At 37.9% G+C, this 17,871-nt stretch overlaps 4 protein-coding genes across 4 annotated transcripts; 3 read left to right on the forward strand and 1 right to left on the reverse strand.

Annotated features, from left to right (window-relative positions):
• Window positions 1-570: 570 nt before the first annotated feature.
• On the forward strand, window positions 571-8,311 carry cers6 (ceramide synthase 6). The gene is made up of 11 exons (XM_077728645.1): window positions 571-935; window positions 2,117-2,222; window positions 2,294-2,424; window positions 3,644-3,701; window positions 3,811-3,861; window positions 3,943-4,035; window positions 5,382-5,510; window positions 5,865-5,971; window positions 6,792-6,948; window positions 7,077-7,100; window positions 7,602-8,311. Exons 1-11 carry the CDS (start codon window positions 766-768, stop codon window positions 7,758-7,760), a joined length of 1,185 nt encoding a protein of 394 aa, XP_077584771.1. The 5' UTR covers window positions 571-765; the 3' UTR covers window positions 7,761-8,311.
• Window positions 8,312-8,646: 335 nt separating this feature from the next.
• nostrin (nitric oxide synthase trafficking) lies at window positions 8,647-12,639 on the forward strand. The gene is made up of 16 exons (XM_077727738.1): window positions 8,647-8,723; window positions 8,833-8,918; window positions 8,986-9,069; window positions 9,171-9,233; window positions 9,307-9,388; window positions 9,639-9,701; window positions 9,855-9,953; window positions 10,025-10,150; window positions 10,222-10,320; window positions 10,406-10,528; window positions 10,628-10,736; window positions 10,811-10,899; window positions 10,975-11,100; window positions 11,466-11,673; window positions 11,751-11,843; window positions 11,905-12,639. The coding sequence occupies exons 1-16, from the start codon at window positions 8,697-8,699 to the stop codon at window positions 12,039-12,041; spliced, it is 1,614 nt and encodes a 537-aa protein (XP_077583864.1). The 5' UTR covers window positions 8,647-8,696; the 3' UTR covers window positions 12,042-12,639.
• On the reverse strand, window positions 11,679-14,223 carry spc25 (SPC25 component of NDC80 kinetochore complex). Its single transcript, XM_077727740.1, has 7 exons — window positions 14,060-14,223; window positions 13,675-13,827; window positions 13,509-13,574; window positions 12,948-13,091; window positions 12,765-12,869; window positions 12,578-12,670; window positions 11,679-12,294 (listed from the first exon to the last, which is right to left on the reverse strand). Exons 2-7 carry the CDS (start codon window positions 13,814-13,816, stop codon window positions 12,167-12,169), a joined length of 678 nt encoding a protein of 225 aa, XP_077583866.1. The 5' UTR covers window positions 13,817-13,827; window positions 14,060-14,223; the 3' UTR covers window positions 11,679-12,166.
• Window positions 14,224-14,994: 771 nt separating this feature from the next.
• LOC144204036 (glucose-6-phosphatase 2-like) lies at window positions 14,995-16,877 on the forward strand. The gene is made up of 5 exons (XM_077727739.1): window positions 14,995-15,389; window positions 15,465-15,580; window positions 15,663-15,756; window positions 16,040-16,161; window positions 16,366-16,877. Exons 1-5 carry the CDS (start codon window positions 15,172-15,174, stop codon window positions 16,875-16,877), a joined length of 1,062 nt encoding a protein of 353 aa, XP_077583865.1. The 5' UTR covers window positions 14,995-15,171.
• Window positions 16,878-17,871: the final 994 nt, after the last annotated feature.

Raw genomic sequence — 17,871 nt, forward strand, 5'->3', positions numbered from 1 at the left:
CATCCACAGATTAGCATTAAATGTCTAATTTTTCGACTGCAGAAACGCTTCTTTTGTTTGAAAATGCATGTAAATATTGTGTATTGTGTGTATTTTAGTCATGTTCAACAATGAATGAAGTACAATAATGCATTCATTATTAGCAAACACCACCCAAAAACACTAAACGGACCTTTGTATTATAAACAAAACAACTTTGAATAATATATTGACTTGTTTTAGTCTGGGGCAAGGATATAATATTTATTCTATCATAAAGAATGTAAAAATCTATTTGTAATATATAAATCCATCACTAGATGTCAGGGTTTACCAAGATTCATTGCTATTTGACGCGACTAAAAAATATAAGTCTATTCTTTCGCATCGCAAGTGTATTTAAAATCAATTTTAAATAAAAAGAGCGTTGCATAATGCACATATTATTATATTGACTTGCAAATAGTGCATACATGTGATAAACACCAATTACTTGGTTGTCTAGGTTATTCAAGGGACAAAAACAAGTGACCACGTCCTGGTTTTATGTGTGACATCCGAGCGCACCAATCCCGTGCGAGGATCCTTCTTGGTCCACTTCCCCATACTGGAGGAGCTTGGCAGACACGGACGGCCGTCGATTCAGCCGCGACCAGTCAGTCAGTAAGACAGCCAGCCAGATAGTCCTTCATCCTTGTTAGCTGCATCAGCACCGCGCGCGATCTCGATCTCATCATCCATTTCCATCGGATCACTGGTGTCTTATCAGTCAGTCTGCGTGGAGAGATGGCCGGTATCCTGGCATGGTTCTGGAACGAGCGTTTCTGGCTCCCCCACAACGTAACGTGGGCTGACTTGAAGAACACGGATGAGGCGACGTTCCCGCAAGCCGAGGACCTCTATCTAGCGTGCCCTTTGGCCTTCTGCATCTTCATGGTGCGGCTTCTCTTTGAGAGGTGAGTTCTATTTTTTTTTATAAAACAGCTGATGATGATGCTACTGCTTCTTCCACTTTAAACAATGGCATCCTTGGCTGGTGCTAAGCCCCCCACCCCCTCCACCGGCGTTCTTCATCCCTACTGCAGGCCCGCAGCGTTAGAACGCGGTGCATTGATGCCCCAAACTAGTGGTCCCATCACCAACTTGCTGCAGGATCTCGTTTTAATTTTGCTCATTCATCTTGCATACCGAGCATCCTCGTATGGGTTGCTGGAGTCTATCCCAGTCGACTTCGGATGAGAGGCTGAGTAGACCCTTGACTGGTCGCCAGTCAGTCACATAGAGAGAAACTGACATTCACACTCATATTTATAACACCACTAGCGAAAATCGAGACCACACAGAAGTCATGTGAGTGAACCTCTACACTATCAGGTGGGTCGGGTTTAAAATGTCATCATTAAATCAAACTGCATCTTCTCATGTTGGTCAACCGTGCATACAAGGCACTCCAAAATACCACTTACTTTTGGAAAATGACTGTCATTATAGGGAAAAGTGTCACCTGATAAGTATTGCAAATGTTTTATTATGTGGTTTCAAATCCATCCAGCAATCAGTCCATCCCTCATTTGAATTTGATTATAGCCACTTGCTAGATAAACAAATCTGGTTACCTGCTTTGTTTTTATTTAAAATTGACTTTGCATGAGGCATCTAACTGCGTGCATTTAATTGGCTAAATTAAATCATGTGTACTTAATGTTAATTTTGCAATATCTAAAAATAAAGTTACATTTGGTCTTGAAAAATCTCAAAAGATTGCCTGGCCGATTATTTTAAGGTGATGTAAATAGTCTGGATCCGTTAAAGACAAAATACCCGACAATGCCCTTAAATATAAATGCTTGCTTATCTATGTGTCATCTGATTGGCTGGCAATTTATTCCGTGATGTACACTGCTTCCTAGCTGGTCAGCTCTTATAGGATTTAACCTATGACCTTACTTAATATAAGTACCAAATGTTATGACCTCAGTGGTCTCTGTAGATTCCCTGTACTTAGCAAGTGAGCTGCTCATTCCGATATGTGATTAAATACAGAAAGTCCTCGGTGAAAAGAAATAAAATGGCTAAAGACTGAATCACATCGGACTGTTTTTTCATGACTAATCGTATTCTGCTTTTTCCATTTCAGGTTCATTGCAAGGCCATGTGCCGTGGGGCTAAAGATACAAGCCAACGGGCCACAAAAAGCTCAGCCAAATGCTATCTTGGAGAAGGTTTTCACTGCAATTACCAAGGTAATACTGGTGGTACAAAGTCAATAATCTGTGCTCTATCAAAAACATGAAAACCTTTCTTGTGTAACCAGCATCCAGATGAAAAAAGGCTGGAAGGATTGTCCAAACAGCTCGATTGGGATGTCCGGACCATTCAGCGCTGGTTTCGACAAAGACGCAACCAAGAGAAACCGAGCACTCTTGCACGCTTCTGCGAAAGCATGTAAGGCAATATTTCAAATGCAATGCTACTTTTTCTGTCCTCATAATGACACCTTTAGAACTATGAAGTAAACATTGCTGCTTTGTTTATGATTAAGCATAACTGGTTATAATACAACAGACAAAAATACCAAGATTGGCATTTGGCCATGTCTTTGTGTCCTTGAGCAAGTTCTTGTGCCCTTAGTTGCCCCTTACCCTGCGTCATCATTAGGCGATTGAAACAGTGTTACAAGTAAAAGCCCATTTATCCATTGAGATCTAAGGTCATTTTATATGATTCTTTCCATTCTACTAACCTTGAAAGCCATTAACTGGGTTTTTATTCAAAGTTAGCCCGCAATATTAAAAAGAAATGGAAAGATTACTTAATAAAACAAAGCTGCATATTGCCAACATGGCAAATATTATCCACTATCTGATATAATGAATGTCCCTATTTGACAATGTCACCCATAAACCAGCTTCATTATCCTTATCAAAGCAAATCCTTTTGAACAGCTCTTTGTCTGACGTACATTTGATTGTGTAGACGGACTTAATTTTGTAACGGGAGGCCTTGTGTCCCGCAGTGTAACCTCACCCACTCTCTTGGTAAAAAAAAAAATTAGCCAACGACAGCACGATCCAATTTCTGACAACAGAACAAAACTAAGTCTATTCGTGGCAAAGTCAGTGAGTCATTGTGATTGTGCAAATCTAACAGCTATTCAGCAGCACTTGGAAAGAAAAAAAAACAGGGGGGGCTTGATGGCGGACTTGACGAAGCAGTTGCTATGCAACGGTCTTGACTTTGTGCCAGGTAGACAAGCCCAGTTAATTTTCTTTACAATGTCCCTTAATCAAACCCAAAGTGTGTGCATCGCCATCACGTGACACAGTTGACCAACTCTGGGAAAACAGTACTTTAAACGAGCTCAGTAGTAATCGACGACGTCGTCAAAGCCCACCACCATTACTTTCTCATGAAGTAAATGTCAAGAACAACCATCAGCAGAAGAAATATAAGACTTAAGAGATGTCAATCTGATAACCAGCTTAGTTGACGTTCCAAATGCCATGATGCATGCAACTATATATACACAACTTCAACATACACCCCGAGTTAAGTTCTAATTTTGCCTAAGAAGGAAATGTATCTCCTTTTCTCCTGTAAAACAAAAACAATATAAAGTACAACATATATATGTTCTCATTCAATTTTTTTTGTATTCTTTTAGGTGGAGGTTTACATTTTATCTCTACATTTTTACATATGGTGTGCGTTTTCTTAAAAAGGTAAGAAAAGCCCCCCCAAAAAAGAAATGATTACCTGTATGAAATTATGGGTTGTACTCTGATGACTACACCGCAACTATAAATTAACACAAATTGTTCTTGTCTGTAGACACCTTGGCTGTGGAACACTAAGGAATGCTGGTACAACTATCCATACCAGGTATGATGTTATTTTACTTATATCAGACTAAACATTGGACATTGAATCTTTGTGACATTGTGCCTTCATTTGTTCTTGCAGGCACTAACAGTGGATATCCATTATTACTATATACTGGAGCTGTCTTTCTACCTATCCTTGCTCTTTTCTCAATTCACCGACATCAGGAGGAAGGTAACGGCGAGTAGTTGCATGGGTTTGTACCGGTTCTGTAGTGTTTCGTTTTTTAATGGCTTCCTTTTTAGCTATCAGTCGTATTTTAGAACTAAATCACTGCCATTGACAGCTCAAATGAATTTAAATTAGAATTTTATGGTGCCTTGAGATAAGCGTTAGGATCCAGTTACTCAAATACGCATATGTTAAACCATCTTTCTCTATTGAAATTAATATAAATGGCATTAATCCATTCCCCCTCCCCAAAAATCCAGCAAAACATTTTTAATTATAGTTTACACTTCAATAGAATGAAAATAATTAAAACATATTTCATAAATATTTTTTTTCTTGTTGCCAACTGCTGCTTGATGTCAAGTAAGGAAAATTCAGCAATAATGACTCATATCTCTAAAACCCTTTTAGGCAGTCACTCATATCTCAAGGCACCCCATTATGCCCAATTTTCTCCTTGTTTGTATCAATCAAAGACAACATGCTTTTAAAGATTCATATTTTTTACTCGCCTAATCATCTAATTTTCAGGCGGAAAAAGGCATTGAACAATATCAACCCATTTTCAGTCATTTTGATTTTGTTTTGTCCCCACCATCATAAACATGGTCACCTACAAATTTGGTTGAATGCACTGTTACTCGCATGCATGCCTCCCAGCCACAATTTAATTCTTGTCTCCAGTCACCAACCCCCTTCCCTTGCCCACAACTCTTGTCTCCCCTGACCACAACACGCGTGTTGCCACCGCGTGTTCGCCCTCACTCTGTCATTTCTGTGTTGACTCTCGGCATGTTGTCTGTTTTTTGTTTCTCCTTTCAGTTTTTTCATGCACAGCACTACACTGAGGAGGTCCTCTGCATCCCCTGCCAATTTCAGTATGTTATCCCTACACTTTTCTCACATGGCTTTCATTCTGTGTCTTCTACATCCTTCTTGTCCCTTTCATCTTTTTTTTTTTTTTTTTTGGCTTGGTTCTGGTTGCGCTGACATTTCGGTTGCTATGGTTTGATCGATGGCTCACTCTTTCTAAAGCTTTACAAATACTGGGCTGTTATTCTTTCCTAGAACAGTGATCCAAAATGTAAAAACACAATGACCTCACATATTTCTAAAAGGAACCTCAAAAATCATAACTAACTATTTTACATTGCTATATAGCACAATTTAACCAGCTACAAGATTTTAGCGTTTAATCTGTCAATTAAAGTAAGACGCCTTGAAGCTGCTATGTCCTAAAATAACCATCATAATTTGAGGTTGCATTAAATAATCATTGCTTTAAGCACACATGGAGACTGTAATAATTGTACCCACAATTCTAACATTGTTGCAATCTGTATCTGCAGGATTTCCTAATTATGTTCCTTCATCACGTGGCAACCATCTCGCTCATCACGTTCTCATATGTTAACAACATGGCCAGAGTAGGAACTCTGGTCATGTGCCTTCACGACGCAGCTGACGTCCTAATAGAGGTGAGGCCGGGTATAGGAATTAAAACCCCAAAAGGAGGATTCTTATCTAAATTCCCATTCAATCAAAATCTCTAAGAATATTCATTTGATATACCTGCTGGATCTAAAATAGCTTCATCAAATAACTCTGCCTTTCCAAAGACAGTGACTAATGAGTGTTATGAAGTGGGAGACGAGTAATGTTTCATAAAGCAAATTCTTTTTCCACCACAGCTGCTAAATCTAGTGATTCATTGGCCTTACATGGCCGCCATAGAAGATTAGTCGACTATCTTACATTTCAGGGCACCACTATGTATCAAACAGGGAGATATATACTACTATATAGTATATATTAATTGTGTTTTTCCCTAGGCTGCCAAGATGGCTAATTATGCCAAATGTCAAATACTGTGCAACCTCCTGTTTGCAATGTTTGCAATGCTCTTCATATGTTCCAGACTAGCAGTTTACCCAGTTTGGTAAGTAATTCTGCAAGGCATGCTTTTGAGGGCTTATAGTTTGAAGCAATTTTTGCAAAAGATGGGATATTATTTTTCACTAAGCACAAGACAAAGGCTCCTTTGTATAAAATATCATTCAAAGCAGAAGAAACACTGAATAGTGCTTTTTATATACAAGCAAGATCAGTTTAGCTGATAAGTGTGTGTCTTTTAACAAACAGATGAATACATGTCTTCTTTAGACTTTGGGCCCATATCTGTGAATATTGTTGCTAAGGAATAGTTACTATGGTTACGGTGATTTAGAGATTGTTAGAGAAAGGAAGAACTTTATAAATGAAAAGATGATTATGGTTCATGGCTTGAGGGAAAAAAAACTGAGGGTGGGGTGAGTTACACAGTCAAGGCAAATTTTAAGGATTTTTGTCTATTTTCATCATACAAGGTTTCCTTTTTTTAGATCTTCGTTTTATTCTGACATTTGATTGCTAATGTCACGTCGTAATGTGGCCAATGTTCTTGTTTTTTTGCAAGGGAAACATGATTTATTGCCTATGTCTATATTTATCTGATGTAGTCTCAAACTAGATATTTTACTCATTCATTAGTCTTAGCAATGCAACGTGTTTTTACCAACATGTCACATACATATCGTTCACCAAGGCACTTGTAAAAAGCATTCAATGCTGTCAAGCAGTTGCCATGGCATCAGAACGTTCAATTGCGTTCAAACACTTCTTATAAAAGGCTCAAGTGATTTTTTTTTCCAAGCAATAAATCTTCATTTTTCACATATCCTTGCTGTTATATGTTTTCCAACTTCCTCTTTTTTTGTTAGGATTTTAAATACAACCTTGTTTGAGAGTTGGGACATTGTTGGGCCCTACCCATCCTGGTGGGTCTTCAACCTGCTACTAATTTTACTGCAGCTTCTTCACTCCTATTGGTCCTACCTCATCGTAAAAACAGCATACCAGGCCATCTCCAAAGGAAAGGTAAAAGTTACAATAAAAATTGCTATGCAGCTTTCATACCACGCATGTTATGGAATGATTGGGTCAGTTAATATTTAGAATGATGAATTATTTTTTTTCTATTCTTTCTGCTACCTGCAACCAACAAGGTGGGGAAATGGAATCCTTTACATGTAAGTAAATTAAGTTTTAACCTTGACGGCTGTTTTAAACGTAACTTTTTTTTAACCTTATGCTATAGATTTTAGGATTTACGATTTACTGCCAGTAATGTTTTATTTCGTAGTTGAATGCAATATACTCAAAATTTGTGGGCCTGAGTCGATGTATTAATCAAGATTTTTCTTTAAAAGATGAATAAATGGAACCTACCATTATATACTTCATAATTTTCACTAGCTGTTCTTTTGTTCCATTGGTCTATGACTTGAAACTGTATGATAAGGCTTAAAAATAGCACTTGAGCTATTCTTTGAAAAGGAAACATTAAGTTACTTATTGAACAGCCTTCCTAGTTCACTCCACAAATACACTAAACACCAGAGTGTGTGTGTGTGTATACAAAACAACAGTTAGTGTCCTTCTGAGTGCCTCCCAGTGGCCAATGCCAGAACCTGTAGCAACAACATGCCAATTCCAAAACCCACTTGCCATTTTTAATGTGGTTTGATTAGGTTTCAAAGGACGACTGCAGTGACATCGAGTCCAGCTCAGACGAGGACAACTGCCCTCCGGCCAAACACAAAAACCATAACAACGCCACCAATGGGACCAACAAGCCTCAAGGGACAAATGGCTACCTGACAGGCACTTCCTACCCAGATGAACACTGACATAGGCATTATTATGGCATCAGATCTACACAGCAATCCATCCGTGTGCGAATGCAGAGACAACAGTAACATCACTTATCGGATTCTGGACATTTTGTTTTCGAGTTTATTTAAATTCCTTTCGGTTTCAACATTCAAAATCTATTCATGCCGTTTGTTTCATCAACTTTTACTGCTGTAAGCATGCTTGATCGATACACAGCTGTCTGGCATTCTGGGGGGGGTGTGCACGCGTTCTAAGTTTATATCTTTTCATGTTATTTATTTTTCATGTTTATTTTCAAATGCTACACCCCCAAAGATTTGCCAAAATGATAAATGGTGGGCTGTTAGGTGTGGAATTGCCATTCCTTGGTCGGGGAAGACAAACATTGTCCACTTAGGCTGTATACGAGATGTCAGCAACAGTATTAACTGTGTGCACCAGATATGACTAGATGCTGTATTCCCTGTCAAAGCATTTTGTTAAGTCATGCAGCGCATTTCTGATCGTGGCCCTTGTATGAGGGAGTCACAATTTTGAATTCTTCAATAAATAAAAATAAGAAATATCCTTGCAAATGTGTGTGTGATGATTGAGGAATATTCTGAGCTTCCCTACTGACACTTTTGGATCTGCAACCTGACATAATTCACAAAAAAGATGCAAATCTGCAAGTATTAAGCAAAGTAGGTTTGCTGACTTTTTATCTAGAGTACTTAAACATTTAACCACATGCTTTTTTCTTCTACTTAAAAATATGCAATAAGCTATTTGGATGGTTTTTTTTCAATAAAACTAATTAACAAGTATAGGATTTTTTTTCAAACATTGTAGTTGCTTAGTGAGAATTTTTCCTTGAAGTCCATAGACAACGCAGGTTATTTCCGCATGAGTGACTTAGGTAGGTCAAAGTTTGCAAAGTCCAAAGTCAACAAACTGCTCCAGTCTTTAAGATGAAGGACTATATCAGCAACTGCTCTGTGAGTACCTGCGTCAAACATTTTACTTTCTAAATTATCTCTACTGTTAAGTCTTTAGCTTGAACACGGGGGTGACATGTTAAATATGCTTTCGTGTATTACATTTTAGTATAACCAACTGTACCAAAACGTCAAACGAGTGGCAAAAGATGGCGAGTATTTCTGCAAAGAACTCATGAGTGTTTTACAGCAAAGGTAAAAGCAGTGAATAAACCTAAAGGATAAATTCTAATGCATTTAACTTCATTATTCCTTATTTTAGGGCTGAGCTAGAACAAAATCATTCCAAAGGTCTCCAAAAATTAGCTGGAAAACTCATGAGGGCTTCTAAAGGGATGACCAACAAGTAAGGGATGCAGTATTTTTGTGTCTCAAGATGTCATAAATGGTGTCGTGTGACATCACATGACGGTGTAGTGTCAAGCTTGAACTTTTTCTTGCTTTCAGATCGGTCTTTAGCGCTTGGTGTCAAGTCTCAGATGAGATGTACTCACGAGCAGATGCCCACAGGTACGCATCATTTGAAACTAAACAAGCATTTTATCTCAAAGTGTCCAAATATTTTATTTTTTTTTTGTTTTAGATCATTGGGAAATGCATTTCAGCAAGAGGCCATTCTGGAATTACGTCAAGTCTTAGATGAGCATAACAAGAGAAAGAGGCCTGTGTGTTATTTTTTTTGTTTTGTTTGTAGTTAAAATACAAAAGCTGTGCCTTGAGAGAGAAGGAAAACAGGCAACTAAATAAGAGTCAATCGGCTGAAAGAAACACAACACGACATTCAAACCAATTGCCAAAAAAATCTGCAAATCCAGACTATTGAAGGGTCACTTCTATCTCAACACCACAGCATAAACAAACATCTCCATCTTTTTCTAACACGACTCTTGATGAACATTCTCTTTACTTCAACAGCTCGACAATGCAATCGACAGAACGGGCAAACTCGTTATGACAAACTGGACCGAGCAGCTCAAGGTCAAGCCCTTTCAAATAGATACAAGACAGCTGTGTATCTGTCAATTTATTCATAGGATAATAAAGCCAAAATGATCCTGATATTATTGTTTATAAGAAAAAGTGCTGCACTTCAAGTCCTTGTGTTAATATGTTTGCCATCTTCCAAATCAGACCAAAAAGAAACTGGCTGGCTTAACACGGGAGCACGAAGGCTTATTCAACTTTGTCGAGACTAATAAGCATGCATCGACTGAAAAAGAAAAACAAAAGGTAAGCTAGATATAATATTTTGTTGTTTTGACCTACGTAGCAATGAGTTTACTGTCCATGACTGTTTTTAGATGTTGAACCGTCTAACAAAGTCGGCAGAACTACAAGCACGAGTAGATGAGGAGTACTTCAAGACCAATATGGAGGGTCAACAGATGAGACTCAAGTGGGAAAATACACTGAAAAACTGCTACCAGGTATGAAAACATGAAATGCAATACATTTAAAAAGCACCTCAAAATGAAATGTCACTTTTTCCACATTTCAGGTTGCACAAGAGCTCGAGAAACAACGTATTGAAGTACTCTGCAACATGCTGACAAGATATAACTTGCATATGTCTAGTTTTGGGCAGACCCTCAAACATGTAATATGTAATTAATGACACTATCATTGTGAATTATTCTTGTCTTATAATGATAATGTCTTGATTAAGAATGTGACTGTTTCAGGGCCAAAAGCAGATAGAACTATTGTCTCAAAGAGTGGATATGGCTAAAGATATACAAAGACTGGAAGAGGAGAGCAACATTACAACAATAGAGAAGGCAGAATTTTTGATGGCGGATTATTTTGTAAGTCTCTGCTATATTCAAATTTACTGATACATATTTGGGCCAATTGAATTCAAGTGTGATCATTATTTTTGTATTTTTTTTCTTTAAACATATTAGGAGGAAGACAGCAAATCGCTGATGGACAGAGAACGGCGAAAAGAAGCCCTTAAAGTCAAAATTCATCGCTTGGAGGAAGGGATGTCAAAAGCCAAGAAAGAATGCGAAGGCAACAATCACTACTCATGCCAATGACCTCAAGCTATTGTCGGACTAAAAAACATTGACATTATTTTGTGACAGGGATTGAAAAGCTGATGAAAAGCTATTCGGAAAACCCTTCTTTCTCAAACCAGAGAAACCTGGAGGACACGGAGCAGCAGCTCGATGAGGTGCATGCTGCGTGACACTTTGGATTATGTGGATGTTAAATTTGAAGCTGAGAGGTATCATCTTGTTGCGTGCAGAACACTCTGAAGTTGGACCTCCTGGAGGCAACGCACTATAAACTCTCCATCTCGTTGTGTCAACTGGAGGGGAAACCACAGTCCTTACATCGATTTAGTGACAGCATTGTTAAGTGGAAAGATAAGGTATGTGCACATTGTCAACAATTCCAACCATCTGAATCATGTCAAGGACGTTAGGTTCACATTATTATTGATTTGAGCAAATTAGCTTTTTCAACCTACAGCAACTATTTACATTAATACCAAAACCATTCCAGCATAAGTGTCTTGTTTTTGCATAAAACAGTACATTACAATACAAATCTATTTAGGATAAAGACAACATTTGAACATGCACAATTTCAAGGGTGATGGGTTAAAGAGTCTAAATAGGTTCTTCTAGCCAATGCAGGGCAAATAATTAACTACTAATACTCATAACTTATGACAACTGGGCATCAACCTTACACACTAATATTTTTCTGGTATATTACTAATTTTCCCATTAGGACTCAGAGCACAGTGTGGTGCAATTGGCCCGCCCCTTAAAACTCAGGAGAACTTCCTTCAGATCCAGACATTCCCTGAGGGCATCCATAATCTACAAAGGTCCTGTTCAGAGCACAAAACATCTCAGTGAAGAACCCTCGACTAGCTTCCAGAAATCAGAGGACCTTGCTCAAACCTCAACACCCATACAAGAGCCTAGAGAACACGGTAAGTCCTGTAAAGGAGGTTTATTTGGGACACGAGTCTAACCATGGAACTAAATTTGAAAATGGTATTATCGACAGTTCCAAGAACGCCAGACGTTTGCACTGTGGGACAGTGCAAGGCTTTGTACAACTTTGCACCACAACGCGCAGACGAATTACCTCTAAAAGAAGGTGCACAAAAGGCGATAAAAGCAGAAAATGATGTGTGTGAACTATAATCTGTTTTTCATAGGGGATCTACTCGATATTTATACAAAGGAAGAAAATGGATGGTGGTTCGGCGCACTTAACGGCCAGACGGGTCATTTCCCTTCAACCTATGTTAAGGAGTTACCTGTGTCAAGCACTATCCAATCATCAGAAGCTTGACTGACATCTACAGCTGTAAAGTGGAACTGACTAAATATGCACACGAAAAAATGTAGCGAATTTGTTGATTAAATAAAAACAATTATATAGATATGATTTAAAAAAAATGTTCATTACATATTGAATTAGATCCCGCGAGCTCTGGAAACAAACAATGACCTCACGTTGGACAGGAAAACTGCCAGGTTGTTGGTTTCCTGAAGTCGTCTTTCCAAGTCTGGCAAAGACTCGATGGAAGGCTCACACGACACAACTGCAAAATGGAAGGATTTTGTTCAATTTTACACAGCCTTGTTATAGAAAGCTTGCAGCAACAAAACAACATTTTTCAGATCATTTTTTTATAACTCACATTTGAATTGTCCCATTGATCCTTTGACAAAAATGACAAATCAAACCCATCTTGGAACCTCAAATACTTTTTGAACCCAAAATATGCACATTTTTAAATAAATGCAATAACTAAAAATCTGAAGGCAATTTATAACATGAATCTATCAAATCAGTACAGTATATATTTTGATGATGGGACTTACTTTGATATGACCTGTTCCTGATTTCCATTGTGAGGACAAACGGACTGTTGTTATCCGGGCCCAACTCCCGAAACACAAACTGGAACTTTCCATCTTCCCAAAAACAAAACAGGCACAGTTACACAACCTTAAACCCAAACTACTGAAACTTTAAACATAATCAAGATAAAGAATAAATTTGTCTTGCCAATAATTGTCCGCAATTCCAACTGCAACTGATCTTGAAAAAATAATCTAATAAAGTCCAGGTTTTTTAATCGGTCCTGATTCTCTTTATATTGGGACTTCATTACTGAGGAGAGAAAGAATAAAACAGGCAATTAAAATAAAAATCCATCAAATGGGATGATGATGCTTAAAGAAAACTCACACTCTTTATTCTTGGCTTGTTCATTCAGCTTCTCAATCTTCTGGATAATCATCTTTTTCTTCATTTGCTTCTGCTCAAGCTCTGAAATAATGTTTGTGGTGTTGCGCTGTAGCTCCTGCTTTAATGCGTTATTTTTCTGCAACACTGGCAACATAAAGAGTATAGATTGAAAAACAATGCAGGAATCAAGTGCAAAATGCACGTATAATAGACCTGCACAACATCAATAAACCAACAAAAGACATGTTTTTCCTGTAATTTAAAATAAAGAAATATAGATCATTTACTGTTTACATTTTTTAGATTATATTTACTGGTCTAAACATGTGGCTATTGGCAAAACATGAAAAAATCAAATATTTGGTACATCCCTAGTATAAACACCAATAATCACTGGTCGTCAGAAATACTATAAGATGAAGTTCAAGGAATATTTAGAGTGTACAGATCTGATCTTATAGGAGGACAGAACTGTCATGCAATACATTGAACAGGTTAAATGACAATCTAATAAATATCAGCAATTCTTTTTAATAAACTGTCCAATAAAGCAATGCTCACCTTTCTTGACTACATCAATTTTCTCGACCACCCCATCTCTGCCCGCGAAGATCTTGTAACATTCCTCTGTGCGGAATAGATGGAATAAAGTCATCATCCATTCCACAAAAGCACAAAGAAGTGTCGCAATGAGCCTTTTGGCCATTTTATTATAAGTGGATCGTACCTCGAGACAGTTTGAGAAACTGCTTATGAAAGTGGATCTGCTGAGCAACATCCTCTTTGTAGACTTTCATCGCTGAATTGTACGCATCATCTCTGGTTTTGTCAAAACTAAGAATTGTGTTGAAATCCTTAATTGACTGCATGTTTGGAACCCCTGTTGGATGGAAATGGACAACATTTAGTGCTTTTGCAAAATGTAAACAAACAAAAACGCACTGTGCTTTTAGGGAGGCGCTCTTAGGTTAAGCAAGACAGACGCACGTTGAACAAATCTGCAGCCGTTAGGCTCTGAAGTTGATGGGAGCACATTTTAGGTTACAGCAAATGCACTTAGGTCATTTCCGATCACTTTAAGGGATATTTGTAAACGGATCGGTGCTACTTACGTGATCAGATGCGTAAAATAACCAAACCCGCACGTCCTGGTGCTCACTACATTCAAAACTTGGCGCTTTGCTTTGTTTTTGAAATTGGTCGGAAATAGAGAGGCGGAACTTCTGGTTGCTTCTTCTTTTTCAGTCTTCAATGGAGATTTTTAAACCGTATTAATTCACAACCGCCATCTAGCGACCTTGAATTATTACTGCTCCTGCAAATGGAAACAAATATACATTGAAATTGAATATATTATATTCACTCAAATTATTCACTAGTGAAAATAAATCAAGATATTTAAGTCCACAAATATTGATTGAATACAATAACACAGGAACATGTAGTAAAAACACAAATAGGTGTCAGGTTTTAATATAGAATTAGAAAAAAAGTGCAAACAGGAGTAAAAAAAATACAAGATACTAAAAAGAACTCACTGAAATGCAAGACAAATACAATTGTGTTATATTTTATTTATATATTCATGCATTCATTTTCCATATAACTTATCCACACATGGGTCGCGGGGGGTGCTGTAGCCTAAAACATGGGTATGGATAAATGTTTATTTCTCTATATTTAGCTGGTGAATGTCCAATACATGAGTCAAGTGAGGACACACTCATTTTATATTATTATTCTTATTAATCTTCCAAGGTTAAATAATGAAAAAAACAACATAATTATTACAAATCTAAACAGTGTGACATTTGAACATCTCTATTATTTCTCTGGGACCAGCTGTGCAGATGAAAAAAAGAACTAACAAATGGGACTGGCTGCGCCAAGAGATTACATTGGGGTGGAGCGTTCCGTTTTTGTGTTTCCAGTGGCTAATATTTAACAATTGTAAAAGCAATGAAGTGTAACACATCTAATGGCTGACCGTAAGGGCATTAGCAGTTTTGTAACACGCCAAAGTGCTGAACCCTCATGACATCTACAGGGAAGATTTCATGTATGCAAACTGAACAGCCTGCAGTAGTTGCCATGGTGTGAATGAATGATTTATTATCATGACTCTGGGTTGAGATATAAAGCTATCCAAGATGTGCTGATGTGATTTTGAGCCAGGTCACAGCATTAGTTTTTCAGTGTCCACCAGAGACAGAGTCCAAGTGCCATGGAGTTCCTCTATAGCCATGAGGTGTCGATTATTCAGCATCTCCAGAACAGCTACGGAGAATACCGTGATTTCCTCAGCCTTATTTCAACAGTGGGTGACCCTCGAAATATATTCTGTATATATTTCCCTCTTTGGTTCCACCTGAGTCATAGTGTGGGTACTAAGATGATTTGGGCGGCTGTTTTCGGAGACTGGTTCAATCTCATTTTCAAATGGTAAGACATATAGATCCAAACTGGCTTTTCTCATAGCAGTCATCGGTGTGACTTTTGAGAAAACTTTGATTATAGGATTCTCTTCGGACAGCGGCCTTATTGGTGGGTGCAGGAAAACCCCCCTTTTTCTTTGCATAATGAATCTTTTCACCATTTGAAGCAATTTCACATAACATGTGAAACAGGGCCAGGTCAGTGTCAAGAATGTCGTATCCGGTAAAATGCTATAATGTAAGTCATTTATGCCATCTGACTAACTCTTTTTTCATGCAGGTAGTCCATCTGGTCATGCTATGGGCTCATCATGTGTTTGGTATGTTATGATCACTTCTGCTCTCAACTCCATTCAACCTGCTGTGCTCAAAAGGTAAATCAAAATAGCTAGTAGAATTTATTTTGAAGGAGGAAGGAGAATATTTTAAAATCAAGTCAAAACAGATTTATCTGTAATGGTCCTGAAACGAGAAGCTAGTAAAATGGTTAGGTTTATAAAATATTCAATTTATCTTATAAGTAAGCTTGTAAACAAAGTAGCTTGCAATATCTAATTTTTAAAAATCAACCCAATCTGAAGTCTTTTTTTGGACAGACACATGATGATTAATAAAAATTGAGCATTTTTTTTTTACTCTTGCGCTCTGTTCTTCCAGGTTTTGGCTTCTGAGGTCCTGCTTGTGGTCTGCCTTTTGGGTCATTCAGTTAAGCGTTTGCATCTCCAGGGTTTTCATAGCAACACATTTCCCACACCAGGTCATCCTTGGCCTTCTAGCTGGTGAGTTTTCTCCCAGATGTCCTTCAAAGTGCTTTACTTTCTTCAAAGAGTATCTTATGATATCCACTGCCCCGAATAATTAGACTTATCTGGTTTGCGAGTGAAATTTACATCTACATCTACTACCACTGAATAAACAACTGCTCTGTTGGGAAATAAAAGAAAATATCCAATAGATGAACACTCACCTTTGGCAATTTCTAGGTATGATGGTCGCAGAGGCATTCGAACGCATCCCTTCAGTCTCCAACGCAAGCTTGAAAGCATACATCCAGACCAACGTTGTCCTCTTCTCCATCGCTATGATCTTCTACCTGCTGCTCACCCTGGCAGGCGTGGATCCCCTGTGGTCAGTGGCCAAAGCCAGGCAGTGGTGCTCCAACCCAGACTGGATTCACCTTGACACTACTCCCTTCGCCGGGCTGGTGCGAAACCTGGGAGCCTTGGTCGGACTGGGGCTGGCAGTCAACTCCGAGACGTTCATTCAGACGTGTAAAGGCAAAAATGGTCAGAAAACGCGATTTAAGCTCATGTGTTTAGCCGCCACTCTCACGAGTCTTCAAGCATTTGATGTTTTGAAAATACCCACACATACACAGATGCTTTTTTACATCTTGTCTTTTTGTAAGAGCGCCTCAATTCCATTGGTTGTGGTCGCTCTGATTCCTTACTGTGTTCGCCTGATGATGGGAGATGATGACAGGAAACTTGATTAAAAGAAAAAAAAAGTAGTTTTAATTATATGAAATGAATGATTTGCTCATCTACTGTATATATATACATCTATGACATTTTTATACATGTTTATAAATTTTTGTTATTATTTTATGCTCATTGAAATGTTATGTTAAATATTTCATTTGTTTCAAATGAAAAGTTAATAAATTGTGTGGTTTGAAATGTGACTTTGTTATATTTTTTATAATCACAAAATGCTAATCAGTGTAGAAAACAAAAACCTAAAGCAGGCTCTGGATGCATAAATAAATGTCTAGAACATTAAATTGGATTCACTTTCACAATTTTTTTTGATATTATACACCTTGCAAGGTTTTAAGTCGATATAAAAATAAATAAAAAATCACACTAAAGTACGTCAATGCATCAGATTATAAATGTGTGGAGTCCATATAAGGTACATGTTGATTCTATCTCTCCAGTCTTATTACATAACTTGCAACAGCAGTGTTTGCGCTATTACAATTAATGCCGTCAACCTGCTGCATATCAACAAAACACCCAATCTTGAGTTGTCAAGGTTAAGCTGTACTTTTCCGATGAATCAGCCAAACTGTAATGACGCTGAAGAGAGGCTCTGATTTCATTCAATTTGCATTAGTAAACACATTAGTGAGCAGCATCTTTTTGGTGTTTTTTCCAGTTGTGAATAGTTGCTAAGCATTCACTGGTACCTCTTGATATTACATAAGTGTTCTAAGTAGTCTGATGAAGTGTTAACAAAGCAGTATTTGCATGATCCTTTTAGTAATTCGACTAATTGGTTAAACGTGTACTGTATTTGGAGATTATGTCTTTCTCTTGTTTTTCCTTGTGTCCTATTTAAAAGATTGTATGAGTTTCACCTGCTGTGTCATCATGGAAGTGTTTTCTGTCTGTGTGATGATTCCCCTCAGCTTCGCAGCGGAGTAGAACACAGGAGCGGGAAGCAGGCAAACAAGAGGGAAGGCCTGGTGGACAACTTAAGATTGT

The sequence above is a fragment of the Stigmatopora nigra genome, chromosome 11 (assembly GCF_051989575.1).
Source record: "Stigmatopora nigra isolate UIUO_SnigA chromosome 11, RoL_Snig_1.1, whole genome shotgun sequence".
NCBI lineage: Eukaryota > Metazoa > Chordata > Actinopteri > Syngnathiformes > Syngnathidae > Stigmatopora > Stigmatopora nigra.